The 20,107-nt window shown below is 38.7% G+C and overlaps 1 protein-coding gene across 1 annotated transcript in view; it reads left to right on the forward strand.

The window, feature by feature from the left end:
* Nucleotides 1-18,270, forward strand: part of kita (KIT proto-oncogene, receptor tyrosine kinase a) — a 36,350-nt gene extending 18,080 nt beyond the window's left edge. The window contains exons 4-21 of the mRNA XM_063002106.1: nucleotides 598-737; nucleotides 1,225-1,393; nucleotides 3,478-3,664; nucleotides 3,810-3,925; nucleotides 4,193-4,307; nucleotides 5,647-5,831; nucleotides 8,285-8,391; nucleotides 9,559-9,685; nucleotides 10,187-10,291; nucleotides 12,230-12,340; nucleotides 12,763-12,901; nucleotides 13,012-13,094; nucleotides 14,871-15,004; nucleotides 16,156-16,278; nucleotides 16,823-16,934; nucleotides 17,110-17,209; nucleotides 17,606-17,711; nucleotides 17,794-18,270. Coding sequence (XP_062858176.1) covers nucleotides 598-737; nucleotides 1,225-1,393; nucleotides 3,478-3,664; nucleotides 3,810-3,925; nucleotides 4,193-4,307; nucleotides 5,647-5,831; nucleotides 8,285-8,391; nucleotides 9,559-9,685; nucleotides 10,187-10,291; nucleotides 12,230-12,340; nucleotides 12,763-12,901; nucleotides 13,012-13,094; nucleotides 14,871-15,004; nucleotides 16,156-16,278; nucleotides 16,823-16,934; nucleotides 17,110-17,209; nucleotides 17,606-17,711; nucleotides 17,794-17,967 — 2,333 coding nt within the window. The 3' untranslated portion in view covers nucleotides 17,968-18,270. The remainder of the gene's footprint in view (nucleotides 1-597; nucleotides 738-1,224; nucleotides 1,394-3,477; nucleotides 3,665-3,809; nucleotides 3,926-4,192; nucleotides 4,308-5,646; nucleotides 5,832-8,284; nucleotides 8,392-9,558; nucleotides 9,686-10,186; nucleotides 10,292-12,229; nucleotides 12,341-12,762; nucleotides 12,902-13,011; nucleotides 13,095-14,870; nucleotides 15,005-16,155; nucleotides 16,279-16,822; nucleotides 16,935-17,109; nucleotides 17,210-17,605; nucleotides 17,712-17,793) is intronic.
* Nucleotides 18,271-20,107: the final 1,837 nt, after the last annotated feature.

Here is a 20,107-nt window from a genome sequence, read left to right on the forward strand (position 1 = left end):
TGGAGTTTTTAAACACCTCACTGTCACTGCTGGTCTGAGAATAGTCCACCAACCAAAAATATATCCAGCCAACAGCGGCCCGTGGGCAGCATCCTGTGACCACTGATGAAGGTCTAGAAGATGACCAACTCGAACAGCAGCAATAGATGAGCGATCGTCTCTGCCTTTACATCTACAAGGTGGACCAACTATGTAGGAGTTTCTAATAGAGTGGACAGTGAGTGGACACGGTATTTAAAAACTCCAGAAGCACTGCTGTGTCTGATCCACGTATACCAGCACAACACACACTAACACACCACCACCATGTCAGTGTCACTGCAGTGCTGAGACTAATACAACAACTAAATAGTACCTGCTCTGTGGTGGTCCTGTGGGGGTCCTGACCACTGAAGAACAGGGTGAAAGCAGGCTAAAACAGTATGTAGAGAAACAGATGGACAACAGTCAGTAATTGTAGAACTACAAAGTGCTTTTATATGGTAAGTGGAGCTGATAAAATGGACAGTCAGTAAGGAGATGGTTTTAATGTTATGGCTGATCAGTGTAATTACTCGGACTATATTATTAAAATCTGTCTTTGTGCTGCCTGGGTAGTTCCAGATATGCCCCCACGTATTCTCCTTCAGGAGGGTAAGAGAGTTGTGCTGACCCAGGGCCAGAGGCTTACGCTTACCTGCTCCACCTCAAACGTCAACAGTGACATCAAGATCAACTGGATCCCGCCTCTTGGAGTGGTAAGACAACAGCCAAATTGTCTGTGCACAACTGCTCTGTCAAACCAGCCTGCACACACGCTCAGCCTTTATGAAGCGACCCATAATACTTTGCATAACAACTGTGTAAATAACTGGTCCAGAATGAGGACACACTGTTTAATATGCTTTCTTTATTTGCCTTTGCTCTGCAGTGGTTTATGCTTAAAAGAGCTTCAATATTTTTATGGCTTGATATGCAAATGCTGAGAAATTGGTTCGGGATCTCGCTTTAATTGTGTAGCCTTTTTTGTATGATGCAACGTGGTGCAAGTTATCTTGATGAAAACGGTGAACTGCATTATCAAATTAAAATCCTATTCCAAGAGGTGCATGGTATTAGAGGTGCATATTAGATTTTACCAATCCACACATGAAATATGATATCATATTCCTTTGTGAGTCTCTGCAGTTATTATTTTTTTACACTGACGACTCTGTACTGATTGCCCTCTCTATATTTTCACAGCAAGCCTCAGTGCAGCAAAGCTCTCATCTTTTGACCGATCCCGTCCTGCACTTCCGCACAGCCACTCTTCAAAAAGCAGCTGTGGTGACAGCGGATTCGGGAAGCTACCGCTGTGAGGCGGAGAACAACAAAGGGATCAGTGCTGAGACAGTCCGTGTGGAAGTCTACAGTAAGAGCGCATGTCACATGGCACATGCTTATTTATACATAGAAATATGGCAATTAACTGATCTTCTTATGTTCAGACGTGATTTCCAATAACGTCTTTCACAATCAAACCTCAATAAATGGTTTGAAATCAAGGAAATAGTGCAGTTTAGAGTTTTATTTCAATACACTTGTAAATAGGACGCTCAAGAGCCACAGCAGTATATTACGCCAGTCTAGTACTACTGAAATCCGGGCTTGAATCCTTTCAATTTTCCAAAATTAATTTCCAGAATTTGGTGCAGTGGTCTAATATACAAAAGTGTCTACACAGACATAATTGGCTATACCTAAGAGGGGGATGGAGCCAGACTAGCTGCGACCCTGTCCCTAAGCTCCAATGGGCCACATGCAGCTCTGACCTCAACCCCACTGAACACCTTTGGGGTGAACGAAAACATTAAGCAAAAGTACAAACCCACCTCTGTTACACTAATCTTGTGAAATTGATTACACTAGAGGACTCTACTAACCCCTTTACAGAAAAGTTGGACATTTTGTAAGATGCTATAACATAAGAATCTGTGATTTGTTAATTCTATTGAACCTTTATTTAACTGACAAAAATAAAAAAAATACATAAACTTAACATTACATTTTGACATTTGATGCCTGCAACTCTCTCAGAAATTTTAGTTTTTTATTATTTTACGGGGTAAAATAAGTATAAAAGTTTTAGAACATTTAAGATCAGAACATCATTTTGATACATTTCACAAGAAGCAGATAAACTGGTAGCAAGTAAGGTTATCATGATTGGCTCAAAAAAGAGGATGCAAGCAAAGATTGGCTGTGGCTTATTTTTATGAGAATTGTAAATCATTTAAAAAACAGCATTTTCAGTACATGATTATTTGTCTGTCACAATCTACTGTGCATGATACTATAAAAAGATTTCGGAGAGTCTCAGTCCATGTAGGGCAAGGCCGGAAACCACTGTTGACTGCGGGTGACCTTCGAGCTCTCAGATGGCATCACATATTTCTAAAACACAATTAAGTTGTTTAGTGAAAACAATGAAAATCTCTTCTTTGTACTCTTCTGTATTTGCATTTTACAAAGTGTCCCGAGTTTTCTGGACATAGGGCTTGTAATTACTTTTGGTTGAAAATGTGTTTCTGTAAGACTGTGGGGGCGACACAGTGGCTAAGTGGGTAGCACTGTAGCAAGAAGGTCCTGGGTTTGATCCCCAGGTGAGGCGGTCCGGGTCCTTTCTGTGTGGAGTTTGCATGTTCTCCCCGTGTCCGTGTGGGTTTCCTCCGGGAGCTCCGGTTTCCTCCCACAGTCCAAAGACATGCAAGTGAGGTGAATTGGAGATACTAAATTGTCCAAGACTGTGTGTTTGATATAACCTTGTGAACTGATGAAACTTGTGTAATGAGTAACTGTTTCTGTCATAAATGTAACCAAAGTGTAAAACATGACGTTAAAATCCTAATAAATAAACAAACAAACTGTAAGACTGTGAATGAAAACATGGTATAAACATACCTTTATGTAGTCTCAGTCTATGCAGATATTCTGGACAAAAATAGTTTTGCTAAATTAATGTCATATTTCCACCTTTTTTATTAATGTAATTAATGTTAATGTTAATGTAAATATAAGTTTAGAAAAATTTGATGTTGACATCTCTTGCATACATTTTCTTTTTCATACTTTTGTAGCCATGGCAAGAAAATGTAAATCAGATTAGCACTTGCCATTCAATTGTATAACAAACACACACACACACAGAGAGAGAGAGAGAGAGAGACGATTGTCATTCTCGAAATTCTGTGTTACCCAAAACTGACATATATGCTATGTTATTCATTTGAAAGGTGTATGGATTGGTGGATGAATGGGTGGGTCCATCTGTCTGTTCATTCATCAATCCATCAATCCATCCATGCATCCATCCATACACACACATACACACACACACACACACACACACAAAGAGTATAATCATGTTTCTAAATCTCTACACTTTTTTTTCCTAAATCTCTACAAAGTTTGCACATTTTTACATGATGTGTTAATGTATGTGTTTTTATCTGTTAGGTAAAGGATTTATTAACCTGACCCATGCTGATAACGGGACATGGAGAGTGCGAGAAGGAGAGAGTCTGTCACTGCGTGTAGAAATAGAGGCCTACCCCAAACCACATACCATCTTCTGGAGCTACAATCAACAGAATCTCACTAATACAACCGACCATGTTATCACCACACGCTCACGTGCACACAGGTATGTTCACACTTAATGTACATGTATAGCACTGTTTATTTCAGTTTTAATTACAGACCACCACTGCTCAGTAGACATTTATTTTCATTTACAGTTGTTTAAATATAATGCAGACCATTTTTTCTTGTTTTTTTTTTCTTAACAGTTATCAGAGTCAGTTGAAACTGGTGCGTTTAAAAGTATTAGAGAGCGGTGTTTACACCTTTGTGGCCTCCAATGGTGATGCGGTCATTTACCGAACGTTTGAAGTTCATGTTTTAAGTAAGTTTGTGTACTCATTTTTAAGAACAAATGATTGACTTTTTGGTTGTTGTAGAGGAATCAAAGCCATATTTGCTTAATTATGTGATTTCTCAACTTTGTTTTGCTCATTTGTTATTGTATTGTCAACCAATGTGATATGTTTCCCGCACCTCATCACTGTTTAATTACATTTTAAGAAAACATATATTTTTTATTGTGATATGTACTACAGCTATTGCTTTGGTACTCAATACATTTGGTACTATATTATCTTTTAATCTCTAGGCAAACCAGCAATTGTATCTCACGAAGGTCCGGTTGATGGACAAGTACGCTGTGTTGCTGAGGGTTATCCCACACCTCAGATCACATGGTATTACTGTGACCAACCACATGCCAGGTAAGCACCATCCAGAGAAATTAAAAACAGTTAAGTAAAAAAAGTAAGAAGTGCAGATGCTTTCAGGCAGTTATACTACAGGATACTGCTAAGCATGCACAGTTGACCTCGGTTTTGGATCAAAATGGCAAGGAGTAAAAATCTAGGTGACGCTGAAAAGGGTTTCTTAAATAGGTAGTGGTTGTAGGCCATACTCGCCTCAAGACCCAAAGTATGCTGGCATCCTATTTCAGCAGAAAATCTGACCAGACTGAGCCTGACATCCCAGTTTCAAAAAGAAAGTAGATTTTCCAACAGAGCTGCTGGCAAATGTATGAGGATGAAACCGTTAGAAATAGAAAAACTTTCATCTGGGGCGAATTAAGGTGCAAGAAGGCATACCTTCTGCTTCTGCACCTCCATGCCCTTTTCACCAGCCGTATTTGGCAAGGCAGGAGGGCATGATTACATAATCGAGCCACACTGCAAATCTCCACGGCAGGTGGAACAAAAAGCTTACCTAGCAGGTGTGTCAGAGAAGACAGAAGAAGGCATATCTATGAGTAATTAGCTACTTATATTGTATTTTCTCTACTTTTTTACCTATAACCAATTATTTAAAGTTCAGTTGTACTTGTTTTATTTCAGTTTTACCAGTAAAAGTAAATGAATACTGAAATACATTTAGATATTTTTTATTGAAAAAACATAACCCACTTTGGATAATAGTGGACTCTGTGCAGTCCATCATTAGGAGCACTTTGTTCTGCCTGCTGTAAGCCATGCTGTGCAAATCACACCACTAAATTGCATCTCTTCACTGATTTCTCATAGTACATTTTCAGCTGGTGGGGTGATGCCATATTTCACATAACATTCCAAGCATATTTAGGTTATCTTCGCTCTGAAGCTTGAATAACTTTTTCTAAACTTACGTGATGACAGGATGCATGAAATAGGATTTTAAACTGAAGTTGACCAAAGTCCATTGATGATTACGGAATGTTTTGGAATTTTTAAGATGTTAGATAGGGTTGGATTCCAGAGTGTTTGTGTTATCCCTGCCTAACATGTTGGTGCAAGTTAAACTCGAATGAAGGGGCAAGAGTAAGATAAAATACTACCAGCAGACGACTCTTATTTACTATATGTCTACCTGTGCCCTATTACCTTGGTATGTAGGTTGAAGTTGTCTTAAAATATGCTTTTTAAATTGGTTAGAAATATGTTTCTAATTACTATAATCATTTATGTTTTTTGTGTTTTGGTAATTGTGTGTAATTGCTCTTGACATTCATCGTTGCATGTCTATGAACGTTAAGTGCTTTACTGAATAGGTATTTGTTATGTAAAATTTTAGGTGTTCTAATTTGTTAAATGCCACCCAAGAGGAGGAGGATGTCATCACAGTAACCATGACTAGCCCCCCCTTTGGGAAGGGAGCAGTGGAAAGCCGCTTAAACATCACTAAGAGCAGTTACCCCACCCTGGAGTGTGTGGCTTCAGCTGAAGGAGAGATCGTGTACACACTGTTTTCAATCAGTGGTAAGAACAAACACACACACACACTAACACTTAAGCTTGTTGGAAAAGAAAATACAAAGTAAACCTCTGACCAGGTTCCAGGGTCATCTGTTTAAGGGAATTGGTTAATATTTGTTTTCTGTAAACACTTTATACTGTAAAATATATTAATATAATATTTGATAAAAGCATCAGGCAACACTGCAGCATCAGTGCTGAGAGACACTATTACTCAACAGTTATGGTGTTGCTCTTTCACAATTAGTCTAGTGGGGGTCAGGGAACATGATCTCATCTACCTCCTCCTGCCCATCGCTCCCCAGTCACTAATTGTTTTCAATCGTTAAAAAAACACACTTACTTTTATGGATCTGATCTATTCATCAAAACCTCAGAAATTTAAGCCATTTTACCTATTTAAAATATGATTATACTAAATATCAAAAAAATTCTGAAATGCATGTACATTTCAGATTTATCATTTCACTCATAATGATTTATAATGTAAAACAATGTATTTAGTTTAAGAAAAATGCAAATCAGTAGCCTCTAGACTAGTGGTCTCAGACCTTTGGCCTCACCACACACACACATTTATATATAAAACTGCAATTAAGCTGATGCTATTGTTTTACTATAGCATCTCATTATCCTACAGTAAAATGTGTTATTCAACAGGTAGGCATTACTGACAACAGTGTAGTAAGTAAAAACCTGGTTTAGTTCCCAGGCAATTACTGGAACATGTTTAAACAAAGGTCAATACAAGACTGATATAGGTACTGACTCCTACTAATTTAAACCTAGGGACGTAATAAAAAGGCGGAAAACTCATTCAGCTGCTAGCTGTTTGTGCCAGAGACGAGATTATTCATAGTCTTTTGTCTCAATTTTATTAGCCAATCATTCTGACATTAAATACAAAGAAGAGACAGACAGCTGTTAAACAAAGACACGTGTTTGAAATAACACTAAATCCATTGTTTGTGGGATTTCCTACAGAGTTTGTGTTAACATGAAATTTAATCTTCCTATTTATATGTCTCCTGTGAACATTTTGTTCCCACCTTCTCTTAACTTCTTATTAGTTGTTACAGAAACTTTTTTGTTTAGTGTTACGTAAGGTAGAGTTGTTTTTGATAATCTTAGGCAACCAGACACTTTACCTCTTCATCAGAAATATTTGCATTGCTTGCAATCAACAAACATTTTAAAAGCTGCTTATGAGATAGTGAACGGTTTGGTGGTCCGGGGCTTTGGAAGACTATTTGTTTTGGATGGAGGAGGTTGTCAGTATTTTTGGGGATTGAGTGATTAGAGCTTTGGAGTGGAAGGGGCTGTCTGGGTCCATTTGCCAGCATAAACTGTGTTCAGTGGAGCAGGACAAACATGTTCAGACTCCCTCAGTTTAAACTGTTATTGCAGGTGAACATTGTGGGGCTCATTCTGGTCTGTTCAGAAGGCTGAACACAGCACATGTGAATCTGCTTCTTTCTTATAGGTGTGTTGTAGGAAAAGGATGACATGTAGCTGTCAATGTTTTTGTCACAGTGGGACATGAAGGGACGACTAGACAGGGATAGGGGAGGGTGGTAAAAGCCAATGGCAGGTTTACAAGAGATTACTTCCTGCTGAGTTTGCATTCTCTGATTTGAAATGGAAGGAAAGCTTCTTATAGCTAAAGAGCTTATTACACCTCAGAGTACAAAGCAGAAAAAATAACATCCAAACACACACCCCAACTCAAAGAGAGGGAGAAAACACAAAACACTATGACACACCTTATAAAGAAATGTTTGCAAAGCTAATCAGGCATTATCATGCATGGCTACCAGTGGAAGATCATGTTCTAATGCTGATTTTGCTCATTTTTTGATGAATAATGCAATACTGATAAAAAGTTATTTTTCCCAGCCCGGCAACTGTCTTATACTACATCTTTGAATTAAGGCATTTCAAGGTGCAGTGAATTGTCTATTTCCAAAAAAGTTTGGATGTTTTGTAAAAATCTGTGATTTGTTTATCCTCTTGTTAATTCCTAAAAGTCATTGCATATGTAAATACATACACGTTTAGAATTTAATGCTTGCAACAATTTCCAAAAAAGTTGAGACGGAGCCAAAATAAGAGCGAAAAGTGACAAAAGCAGTTGTAGTCAGGGCCTTACCTAGGGCCGAACCGGGAAGCACATAAAGTTTGGTTTGGGCACATTGATGGCAGCAGACAAAATCGCAACATCCAGCTCTCATCTCTTTGCAATCCCCATGTTTCTCCATAGCTGGTTACAGATCTTATAATTAATTTGTATTTATTAATTGCCCACTTTTTTGTCTTCGTGTCTTTAGTCACAGTATTGTTCTATCTTGTACTAAGGTTCTGCACTGGGGTTAAAATCTCTCAGATCTCATTTTTGTTTGCATACAATAGTTATTGTGATATCACCCAGTCCTAATTCTGATGCTTTTTTTCTTCAGAACGTTCTGTTCCCCATGAGCTCTTCAATCCATTGCTGATTGGCTTTGTTGCTGCAGCTATGATCCTTTGCCTCATCCTGCTCGTTCTCGTTTACAAGTATATGCAGGTAAGATCTTACTTAACAAACCACTACTTAATGCATTTATTGGACTATATTACGGAATGTAATTTCAGGTATTTATTCATGAAGGGTATCTACATAGAGGCAAAGTCATGGCTAAAGTCACCCAGATTCTATTTTTGTCCTTATTAGGAGGTTCAATGTGAAGATGAACTCAAGCTGTTGACCCAATAACGTTATCTTATATGTATGCATTGTAGCATCCTGCTGGTCAATCGGATAATAACCTGATTATGTACAGGTGTTTCTAAAAAAGCGATTGTGATCTTAAAAGTTTGCAGGCAGGTGTAAAAGACATACTCAGCAAGCACTTTTTAAAGGAAATGCTTAGAAATACAAACACTGATCAGCCATAACATTAAAACCACCTCCTTGTTTCTACACTCACTGTCCATTTTATTAGCTCCACTTACCATATAGAGGCACTTTGAAGTTCTACAATTACTGACTGTAGTCCATCTATTTCTCTACATACTTTTTTAGCCTGCTTTCACCCTGTGCTTTAATGGTCAGGACCCTCACAGGACCATCACAGAGCAGGTATTATTTAGGTGGTGGAGCTTTCTCAGCATTGCAGTGACAATGACATGGTGGTGGTGTGTTAGTGTGTGTTGTGCTGGCATGAGTGGATCAGACACAGCAGCGCTGATGGAGTTTTTAAATACCGTGTCCACTCACTGTCCACTCTATTAGACACTCCTACCTAGTTGGTCCACCTTGTAGATGTAAAGTCAGAGACGATCACTCATCTATTGCTGCTGTTTGAGTTGGTCATCTTCTAGACCTTCATCAGTGGTCACAGGATGCTGCCCACGGGGCACTGTTGGCTGGATATATTTTTGGTTGGTGGACTATTCTCAGTCCAGCAGTGACAGTGAGGTGTTTAAAAACTCCAGCAGCGCTGCTGTGTCTTATCCACTCATACCAGCACAACACACACTAACACACCACCACCATGTCAGTGTCACTGCAGTGCTGAGAATGACCCACCACCTAATAAATTATTGCTCTGCAGGAAAAAAGCAGAAGTGCCAGCAATGTTTTGGTGTGGCAATAACTGACCATCGTGTTGATCTGGGTTTGGGAACACTTTAGTGCAATTACCTCTCACTGTGTCTCTTCCTTAAAATCCATAATTTTTTCCTCTTTTAGAAACCAAAGTACCAGGTTCAGTGGAAAGTCATTGAGGGAATCCATGGCAACAACTACGTCTACATTGATCCCACACAGCTTCCGTACGACCACCAGTGGGAGTTTCCGCGAGACAGGCTGCGTTTCGGTCAGCTGTTTTCTTATCACTGCTTATCACTGGTGTAATCAGTCAATGCTGGTTCTTCTATTATTAAAACACTATTTGTAAAGCTTTTTAGTACAGTTCCAGAACATACTGTTATCATATCTTTATTGTTTTTTATGAAAGTATGGCACGACTTCAAGCCTACAGGGTCCTGTCAGCAGGAATGGTTATATTTGTAAGCATAGAAGCATTAAGGATGTATTTTTTCCACAAATGTTTATCACAAAACAAAATCTCCAGTTTCTAATTCATGCAGCGATGAAACTGTTGACTTCTTAGACTACATTTGAGTGCTTGCCAGAGCAGTGCATGACATGCCACCAAGGCCACAGGGAGAGTTTAATTTAGATCAACGCCTAGCACTTAGTATTTATTACCTCAATAGTGTTTAACAGAAATTCATGTTTATCTCAGATCTGTTTTGGAAAGCTCTGCTGGAACAGGTGTGCATGTCACGAATGTTTTGCTGTTCTACATTTACAGGCAAAACTCTGGGCTCAGGGGCATTTGGAAAAGTGGTGGAGGCTACAGCGTATGGAATGTCAAAAGCTGATACAGTGATGACTGTGGCAGTCAAAATGCTAAAACGTGAGTAGAAAAAATATAAAGAGAAATGTTAAATACTTACAGAACTGTTTGTTAAACATTGTCAAACATTTTAATTGTGTTTTTTTTTAAGGCAAAAAGGTAATCTTATCAGAACTGGGTGGATATAAGTGCCACACAGCTCCATGGTTCTGGACATCTGGTTTCAAATTTTGTCTCTGGTCACTGAGCTGTAGAGTGGGGGACCACTAGTAAAAATGCTTTTTTTTGCATTTTTATTTAATTGAATTAGATGGTTTTAATTAGAAATGATATAATCAACAAAATTCGGGTAAATCTTGAACTTTTGAAAACTATTTTATATTAAAATATATTAAATATAATTAAAATATATTAATTATATTTTTTGAAAATTATATTGTAGGCGCCCAGGTGGCGCAGCGGGATATTCCGCTAGCACACCAGCGCCGAGATTCTGAACTCCTTGGTTCGAAACTCAGCGTTGCCACCGGTCAGCTGGGCGCCATCTAGCGGACGTAATTGGCAGTGCCTGCAGGGAGGGATGACCAGAATATGTGGTTGGGGTCTTCAAACGCTGTGTAAGAGTGCATAGGTGAAAAAGTGTTCCGTTAAGGGCTGCGCACGGGTCGGAGGAGGCATGAGCAGCAATATACCCACCTCAAAGAAATTCGGGAAATTGGAAAAAATAAGAGAAAAACACATTATATATATAAATTATGATATATAGTTACTATAATATATTTCCAAATTTCTTGGTATTTGGAACTTCTTAAAAGCAAATAAGCACATTAGTGAAACTGAAGGTCGAAAGGTCAGATTTTTAAAAATCTCATCCTTTCCATTAAACCACATGATCAGCTTTATCCTTAATCACATGATCAGTGCTACTGGTCGGCCAAGCGTCTACACAGACAGGATAGACCTGTCCAGGGTATTCTTGCTTTGTGCTCAGTGTTTTCCAAGGGAACTGGACCTGCTGCAAACCCTGGCCAGGATAAAGCGGTTAATTAATGAAATAATAAAAAATTTTAATGTAAAAATTATTTCATTTAAGGCATTAAAATATGCAGATGGTAGACCGGTGCCTATAGCATGGTGGATATCAGACAAATTTGGGTATTTAAAGTCTGGATAGTCTAGACTGAACTACTAATAAAAGGCAGGCGTTTACCAGGACTGATTTTAGTTTAGCTCAGTTGGCTGCTGTTGACACACAATCACAATGAATGCGAAACATTTTTCCCAATACCATAAACTTTGCAAAAAGGGGCAAGTTTGTATAATCCAATGCTCACATGGTATGGAAATAATTTTTTCCTATATTTCCTTTATTATATTATACATATTTATCATTTAGACTTGACAGTAATTAGTGGAAACACAAAAACATGTATATTTTCTTTCCAGGCTTAACCAAGTAACCATTATTCTGATGTTTAGTGGGTTCCAACCTTCTATAACTTTCTAAACAAGAGCTGTAATTGTATAGTAAAGAATCCAGGCCACAGTGTCTCAGTCGTAAAAAAATAAGTATTACTGACGCCCACCAGCCACTCAGGTAAATAAAACTGTGGGAAAACTGATTATAAGATTGCACGCTTAAGCAGGCCTCCAGTTCCAAGAACCCAAGATCGATAGTCCTTACAAGATCAGGTTCCATTACCTCTAGGACCAGATTGCGTGTAGAAAGACACCTCTTACATACCTTAAGCCAGTAACATAATATGTAATTTACATTGAGGATCAGGTTTGAAAGTACACTTAGACAAAGCTATAAAATAGTCATGACACTTACACATGCAGGTGCATACGATTGTATATAATAATTTTTTTTTTCATGCCAAAGGCAATAATAGCGAAAATAAATGAACGAAAATACTTTAATTTGCTGCAGCTGTAGTCTCAGAATTTAAGTTTCAGCTTTCTTCTTCATTTGTCTGTTGGTTGTTTGTGTTACAGCCAGCGCCCATGCCACTGAGAAAGAAGCTCTGATGTCAGAACTGAAGGTGCTCAGTTACCTCGGCAATCACATTAACATTGTCAATTTACTGGGCGCCTGCACTGTCGGAGGTGAGAGACAAAAAGTTTACTGGAAAATAATGAAATAATTTTCTCTTCTTTGATTGTACAATTTTAATCCACCTAAACAAGTATTCTTTCAAATTATTATATTTACAGACTCCACAATGTTTAGGTTTAATTTTAATCAGTTCAAACCTGTCTATAAGGGTTAAAAAAAACAAGTGTTTGCAAAAGATTAGCAAAAAAGTGAACAGACACAATGACTGTTAACAATTCCTCATTCTGCTGTGTATGTGTGCTGCTTTATGTTCACCTGTATGCGCTGCTTCACTTTTCCTGTTAATCAGTGACCCAAGTTCCTTATCATCATGCCATCATTTTTGATAAAAGCTTCTGCCAAAAAGTACCTAAAATGTTTGTTTAGTTGTGCATGTGCTTGACATCTGACTGTGACTGAATTGACCCCCCAGGACCAACTCTAGTGATAACTGAGTACTGCTGCTTTGGTGACCTGTTGAACTTCCTGCGCAGAAAGCGCGACTCCTTCTGCTGCTCCAGAATGGAAGAGGACTCTTACTATAGAAACGTTATGGTATATCCAGAGTCAGGGTGAGAGTCAGGATTATTATTATGAGTTATTTTTTGCTATTCTCTTTGAAATAAAATTATCTTAGAGATGAAAAGTATTATTAAGTTCTGTAATTTTTTTGTTCTTGCAGGGACAATAAAAATGGCTACATGACTATGAGGCCTTCGGTTATGGGAGCTCGGTCCACTAAGGAACAACAGTCGGGGCATAAAGGTATAGTCCACTTTTGTATTCACCTCTCTTCTTACTTCTTTTCTTTGATATCTGGTTATCTGCTTGTTTGATTTACCTAGGCTTTGTCCCTTTTTGACTGATCTCTTGCCTTTTCACATTTTATATATTCTTTTTTCTCTGTCTAATCTCCTTTCTTCTCTTTGCTTCTGTTCTCTAAATCTTGTTTTTACTTGCATTTTTTCTTGTCTATTCTTCTCTTTCTAGTTACTTCTAGTTTATTTCTGTTTCTTTCTATAAGTAAAACAAGTAATAGACCACTGTTAAAAAATCTTTTTACGTTTGTACTTAGATATAAACGAAAAAAGTATGTGTGAAAACCAAATCATCAGGAGAAAGAATTAATCCAACACAATTGGAACCTTTTCTTGACAAATTCTTTTTACTTGTTTAAATTTGTAATGTTTTGCACCCAGCTGGCACAGCGGGATATTCCACTAGCACACCAGCGCCGAGATTCTGAACTCCTCGGTTCGAGACTCTGCGTTGCCACCGGTCATCTGGGCGCCATCTAGCGGCCATAATCGGCAGTGCCGGCAGCAGACACGGTTCTGCTAGGGCGGGATGACCGGACTATGTGGGTGGGTTCTTCAAACGCTGTGTAAGGACCCTGATTGGCAGATAAAGAGGCGCCTGCGCAGGATGCATGGGTGAAAAGGGGTTCCGCTAAGGGCTGTATTCGGGTCGGAGGAGGCGTGAGCAGCAATATAACCACCTCGACTGCAATCAGGGATCCCCCAGCAGTGGAAGACAAATTGACTACACTAAATTGGGAGACAATGACTCAGTACACAAGGTTCATCAGTTCACAAGGTTATATTGAACACAGTCATGGACAAATTTGTATCTTCGATTCACCTGACTTGCATGTCTGTGGACTGTGGGAGGAAACCGGAGCACCCGGGGGAAACCCATGCAGACACAGGGAGAACATGCAACCTCCACACAGAAAGGACCCGGACTGCCCCGCCTGGGTATCAAACCCAGGACCTTCTTGCTGTGAGGCGACAGTGCTACCCACTTAGCCACCGTGCCGCCCTCACACACTCCTTGCTTGTTGGCCATTGCGGTTATATTATCCTCTAATATGTACCAGTACACCCTTCCATTTTTTAATGGCATGTAATGCACCAGAACCACCTGCAGAAAAGCAACACTATATTATTATGAATAAATAGCAAATAAATGTGTTGTTCATTGCTTTACTGTGTACTGCTGTTTCTGCTGATATTAGATTATACTGCAGCTGTTTTTGGATGTTGTGAATACTGGCTTCTCTTTTTTCTTTATTGTTAGTCTGGATCTATGTTGTGTAATCTTTTGTGTTCGCCTGTATGGTAACAATTTATGGTTTCATAAACTTCATAAGCAATTGTAGAAATGTCTGAGGTGTTTTCTATGGCTCTGTAGCTTATTTATTCATGCGTTCAACGTTTTTCCCCTGAGAATCTCTCTTCTATCATCTGTATCTTTCTGCATTCATACAAATCTGAGCAATTGAGGTTTAGAGGCCTTGCTAATGGGCCCAACAATGGCAACTTGGCAGTAGTCCAGTAGCTTAACCACTGAGCTAAACACAAAGTCAGAAGATGTATTGTGTAAATTAGAACTGGATACATGCACTGGAGGTATATTCAATGATACAAATTATTTCTGTCTAGTTTCTCTTCATATAATTTCCTTTTTCCCTTTGTCTTGTTTCACTGAAAAAAAACATCTTGTGCAGCATTTTATATAACACATATTTCTCTTATTCAGGTTCTGGGACGTACATTGAATGTGACGTGCTTAGTGATGTTCTTCAAGAGGACACTGTAGCTTTGGACACTGAAGACCTCCTCAGCTTCTCCTATCAAGTGGCCAAAGGAATGGACTTCCTGGCCTCCAAAAATGTAGGTCACTCTCTTCCATCATCTTATATGTTAGTGACATGATACTCTAGGTCCTCCCATTGCTCACACACAAAGCTGGAGGATCACGTTGTCCAGTCATGGTTCACCTTACCAGTGCTTGCATTAGTACATGTTCACAAGCATGCATGTACACACTTACATATGTGTCAAAACACATTGGTTTACACTCTCTGCTGTATCATCTTGCATACATATGGTTCTTGTTGCAGTGCAGCTTGTATACAGTTTCTTGAAGAGTAGGACACTTTACCCTGAAAATCATTCCTTATAATCAGCTATTGCTGTAGAAACTGATACTCTCCTGGTGGTCTTATTAAAGCTAAAATACTGTCTTTTAGGAACAGGCTGTTATTTCTCCTGGAGATTTTATGTGCTTGTAAAACACAACTGTGGGAGCATTTTGTTTGCATTCTTGCAAAATTTATTGCTCCATAAATGGCTCTTTTCTGACCATTTAAGTGCTTGGGCTTGTGTGGCTCAGACAGGTGGCTCTATGTATTTTCCTATACTCATGGTATAGTGCCTGCATGGAGAGGATCATGGAGATCGGTGTGTGGTTCTCTGTGCGCTTTACAGATCTCCATATGAACCTGTCTGGTGCAGGTGAAAAGAAGCAGTCAGCTACTGTACTTGTGTCAGAGGGGGCTTGTGTTAGTTATGGCCCTCCTTTGTCAGGAGTGGAGGTCTGCAGCAGTAGAGGTGAAATACAATCTGGTAACTGGATACAAAAATGTTAAATTGAATTGAATTGAATTGAATGTTATTGAAAGTTATTGCTACAGTTATGTGCATATAGAAAATTTTTAAATGCTATACATTTTATTTGGGTCCAGGCTAGACATCCTAGGACAATACTTTTATTACTGACCATGCATTTGAAATATACTGAGCTGAATATACTGGTGTTAGGGAGGTTGCGGTACATTAGCAAAAGAGTGCTACATGGTCTACAGGAAAAATCCTATGGACTTGGCAAATTGCTGTCCTCTCCGATTAAAGACTCTCTAACTGGATAAGTCACTGTTTTGAGTACCCATAAAATCATCTGCAAGCAATTAATCTTTCATTATAACCTCAGTTGTAATTGTAACTAATTGAGTGTATGTGTGTGTGTGTGTGTGTGTTTTCAGTGTATCCACAGGGACCTGGCAGCCAGAAACATCCTCCTTACACAGGGTAGAGTTGCCAAGATATGTGACTTTGGACTTGCCCGTGACATTACTACTGATTCCGACTATGTGGTCAAGGGCAATGTAAGTTTTTAGCACAAATATCTGTCTACCTTTTTATTTCAAAATGTATTTATTTAAGCCTCACATCCTTTCCATCATGAAGAGATCACACGTTGGAGAGACCCAGTGTACTCGCCCATGTCCGGGGGTTCTAGAAAACATAATTTGTCCCAAAACTAGAGAAACTAGCCTATTATATGTATTTAAATGGCTGATCAGTTGTTTTAGGTGTAGCTCTTTGCTTGGTGGCCCTAGCTGAACCCCTTAGCCAACAGGTGAGAATAAGGTACAATTATAACATGTTAAAAAAGCAAAAGAAAATTAAATTGACAGTGCTGTCATTTGACTCTTTATTATTCTATTCTAAAGTAATGTAACTGCCATGGCACAAGCCACATTATACACTTTATGGATGTGTATATGCTATATTTGAACATGTACTATTAACTTGTTAAAACATTTTGCAAGAACAAAGCAGACTAGACAGCATTTACAAGTCAGAACTTCCAAAAATACTTAAGCAGTAAATTTTAATACACCCTACTGATTAATTCATCTTGTGCAGGCTCGCCTACCGGTGAAGTGGATGTCTCCAGAAAGCATCTTTGAGTGTGTGTACACTTTTGAGAGTGATGTCTGGTCCTATGGCATCTTGCTGTGGGAGATTTTCTCTCTAGGTATGTTTGTTATGTCTACTGTCTAAAATTTAAAAACGTTGCTTAATGTATGTAACATTTTAGTACTATAGAACATCACTAAATATTATAAAGCAGTCTTTAATAAAGCAGTAGACTTTGTGGTTTAGTAGAACTGGAATAGAACCTAACGTGGTGTTATTGTCTGAAATTGCAGGAAGCAGTCCTTATCCTGGTATGCCTGTGGATGCCAAATTCTACAAGCTGATTAAAGAGGGCTACAGAATGGATTCACCTGAGTTTGCACCAAGTGAAATGTAAGTGTGTGCAGGGGTTGTAGGTGTAGAGGGGTAGATATTTGTTCAGTATGGAAAATCCAGAGATATTTGTATTGGAAAAATAAAATAAGAAAATGATGGTGGTTAAAGACTGTTGGTTGTGGCTGTTCATGTGAAACTTCAGTCCAGATTTATTTAAGGATGGATTTTTCTAAGCCAATTGTCATGTAAAGCTCTGGTAATTGTGTACATTGTTTGCCATGTTCCAGGAGATGTGTGGTAGACCTGTCTTTTGCTGGTTTTAGATTACATTTGATCTAAGAATTGGGTTCCAATTAAGTTACAGACTATGATCACATGCATGTCTCCCAAAAGTGTATATAAACATTTGCTTTGTGCTGAATATTCAAATAATATGTCGCTCTGTTCTATCAGGTATGAAATCATGCAGTCATGCTGGGATCCAGATCCCTCCAGGAGACCCTCTTTTGGCAAGATAGTGGAGAACGTCGAACAGCAAATCTCAGACAGCACTAAACATGTACGCTGTTTACATCCACACAGAGCTAAGTTTATAGTTGCATCACTCTTCTTTGTCTTATTTAAATCTTCTTCTCCTCCAGATCTATCTGAACTTCAGCTCCAGGTTGCCTCTGGTCACGGCTCACAGAGAGGAGCCGGTTTCTCACTCTTCACGTCGGAATTCGGGAAGCGGTCACAGCACCCCCACTCAGCCTCTCTTGTCCAGTGATGATGTTTTCTTGGAAGCAGTAGCATCTAGGCAGCCACGTGCATGAACAGCTTCAGGCAAAACCAACCTGCTTTAAATTTTGTGGGGTCCAAATTACTGCTTGTTCACCCACTAAGACTTTACACATTTCAGACAGACCAGGGACAAAAAGCAGTCACAGATTATCCTACTTTCTCCATAACTGATGTACGTAGGAGATTTACAGCTCTCAGTTTTTCCTCCATTACTTCAGGATCGTGGGCAAAGGGATCTTGTGGCATGAAGTTTTCTCTTTTGAAGAAAGTCTCAGATCTTCATTATCTTTAAAATTCCAACATGGTTGACTCTGTGACACATTAACTTCTTCTTAATAGGCCTAACCTGGTCCTTATATGGTACTATTTTACTCCATATCGGTACTGGAAAGTTTGCAATTGACTATATGCTTTTATTCCTTTATTCTGAATAGTAAGTCTATACACTGATCTCAAAGGCACACCTTAATATACATTATATATAAATATGTCTTTTCCAACATGATTCGCTTCAAACTGAAGTCTTTTTCTTTGTTTTTGTTTTTAAATTGCAGTCTGTACTGGGAGTGGAATAATGGTTACAGGCAGCTTCAGAACAGTATGCAATAGAAAATTATCTAGTATTATTCCATTGCACATTATCAGCTTTAGGTTTAGTATCATTTTTGCTTATATTTAAATTACAAGCATCTTAACAGTGAAGTTTGTGGTTTGTAACTTTCGTCATTACACTATTGCAGTGACTTTAAAAGATCAAGAATCCTGCATAAATCCGAATAACCCCACGTTCACACCAGAAAGTGACAAGTTAACCATGTCAGGTTTGATTTTTGTGGGTGTGTAGTGAGCCGTTACTGCTGTCACTACATTTACCTGTTAAATCTTTATTTAAATGTTGCTTGTTGCTGTCACCCGAATGATGCATTCATGTCATACTCTTGCATAAGAAATAAATGGTTACCAAGCAGCCTGGTGGTGCAGCTAGCAGAGTTGGCACCACACACAGCAACATGGTTCCTCAGGTCCTGGGTTCAGTTCTTGCTTCTGGGTAGTTTGTGGTACTATGGTTGCTTTCCACTTACTAAAAACATACAGAAGGTGAACTAACTGCTACTTGCCCCTGAGTGTTAGTGCAGTTAGTGTTTCCGAGAGTGCCAGACCCCCAGCGTCCTGACAAGGATGAAGCAATTAGTGAAAATGAATGGTTACGTGATGGTTTGTTGTCTACTAGTGTGGGGTCTGAGTTAGAAACTCTGATAGTTGTTGTTTTAGATACTATAGTGGTTTCTTTGGGTATAGTGTAAAGATTGTATTGATATCCTTGCCTTTATGTAAGAACGTCTGTAATTAGTATCTATATTTTGTTCTCATTTTTTTTAATCAAGAAACCGATTTAGCATCTCAAAATGCTGAAGTGCAACATATGCTAACATATACTTTTTTACTTTTCTGGGTTGAATAACATTTGAGCTTTAAGATCAGTATTATGCGCAATTTGTTATGTGAAGGATTTTGTCAAGTACTGTGTGACATTTTAAAAAAACAAATAGGGTACAGTCCTTTGGGCTGCCCAAATACAAATTACTGGCAGAGTTGTCAAACTAGTTTCAGGTAGGCTTGTTTTTAAACGATCAATGCACTTTGTACTCTTCCTCTAGTTTCTTCGTAGAGGTGGCTGAATGCTCAAAAAAAATTTTCAAAGGCACAAATTCAACAAGAAATCTTTTTTTTCTTTCATGCACATTTGTAGGATATTTAGGTAGCACTGTCTAGTTTAAGGCTTAAGGCTGATTTATATTTCTGCACGGGTGTACATACGCACATTTGCATCTCAATGAAAGGGGGAGGGGGTTGTTTAAGAATATGGATAAGCATTAACTGCAGAGCAGCCAGCATACATCCCTCCCAAATTACCTTTGGTTTTCAATTTGAAAATGTCAGTGTGCTATCTGAAACCTATTCTAAATCCTTATTAGAAATGACTGTGTTAGGTACTTACTGTACTACCTACAGAGAAGGTTAAGTTATGATGTTGCACCCTTTTTAGTCCACAGACATAGACAGTAGGCACCCAGGTGGCACAGTGGGATATTCAGCTAGCACACGAGCGCCGAGATTCTTTTTTTCTTTTTTTTTCCTTTAAATTGTTTCCCCTTTTTCTCCCACTTTAGC

This window comes from Trichomycterus rosablanca, chromosome 9, assembly GCF_030014385.1.
Source record: "Trichomycterus rosablanca isolate fTriRos1 chromosome 9, fTriRos1.hap1, whole genome shotgun sequence".
NCBI classification, from domain to species: domain Eukaryota; kingdom Metazoa; phylum Chordata; class Actinopteri; order Siluriformes; family Trichomycteridae; genus Trichomycterus; species Trichomycterus rosablanca.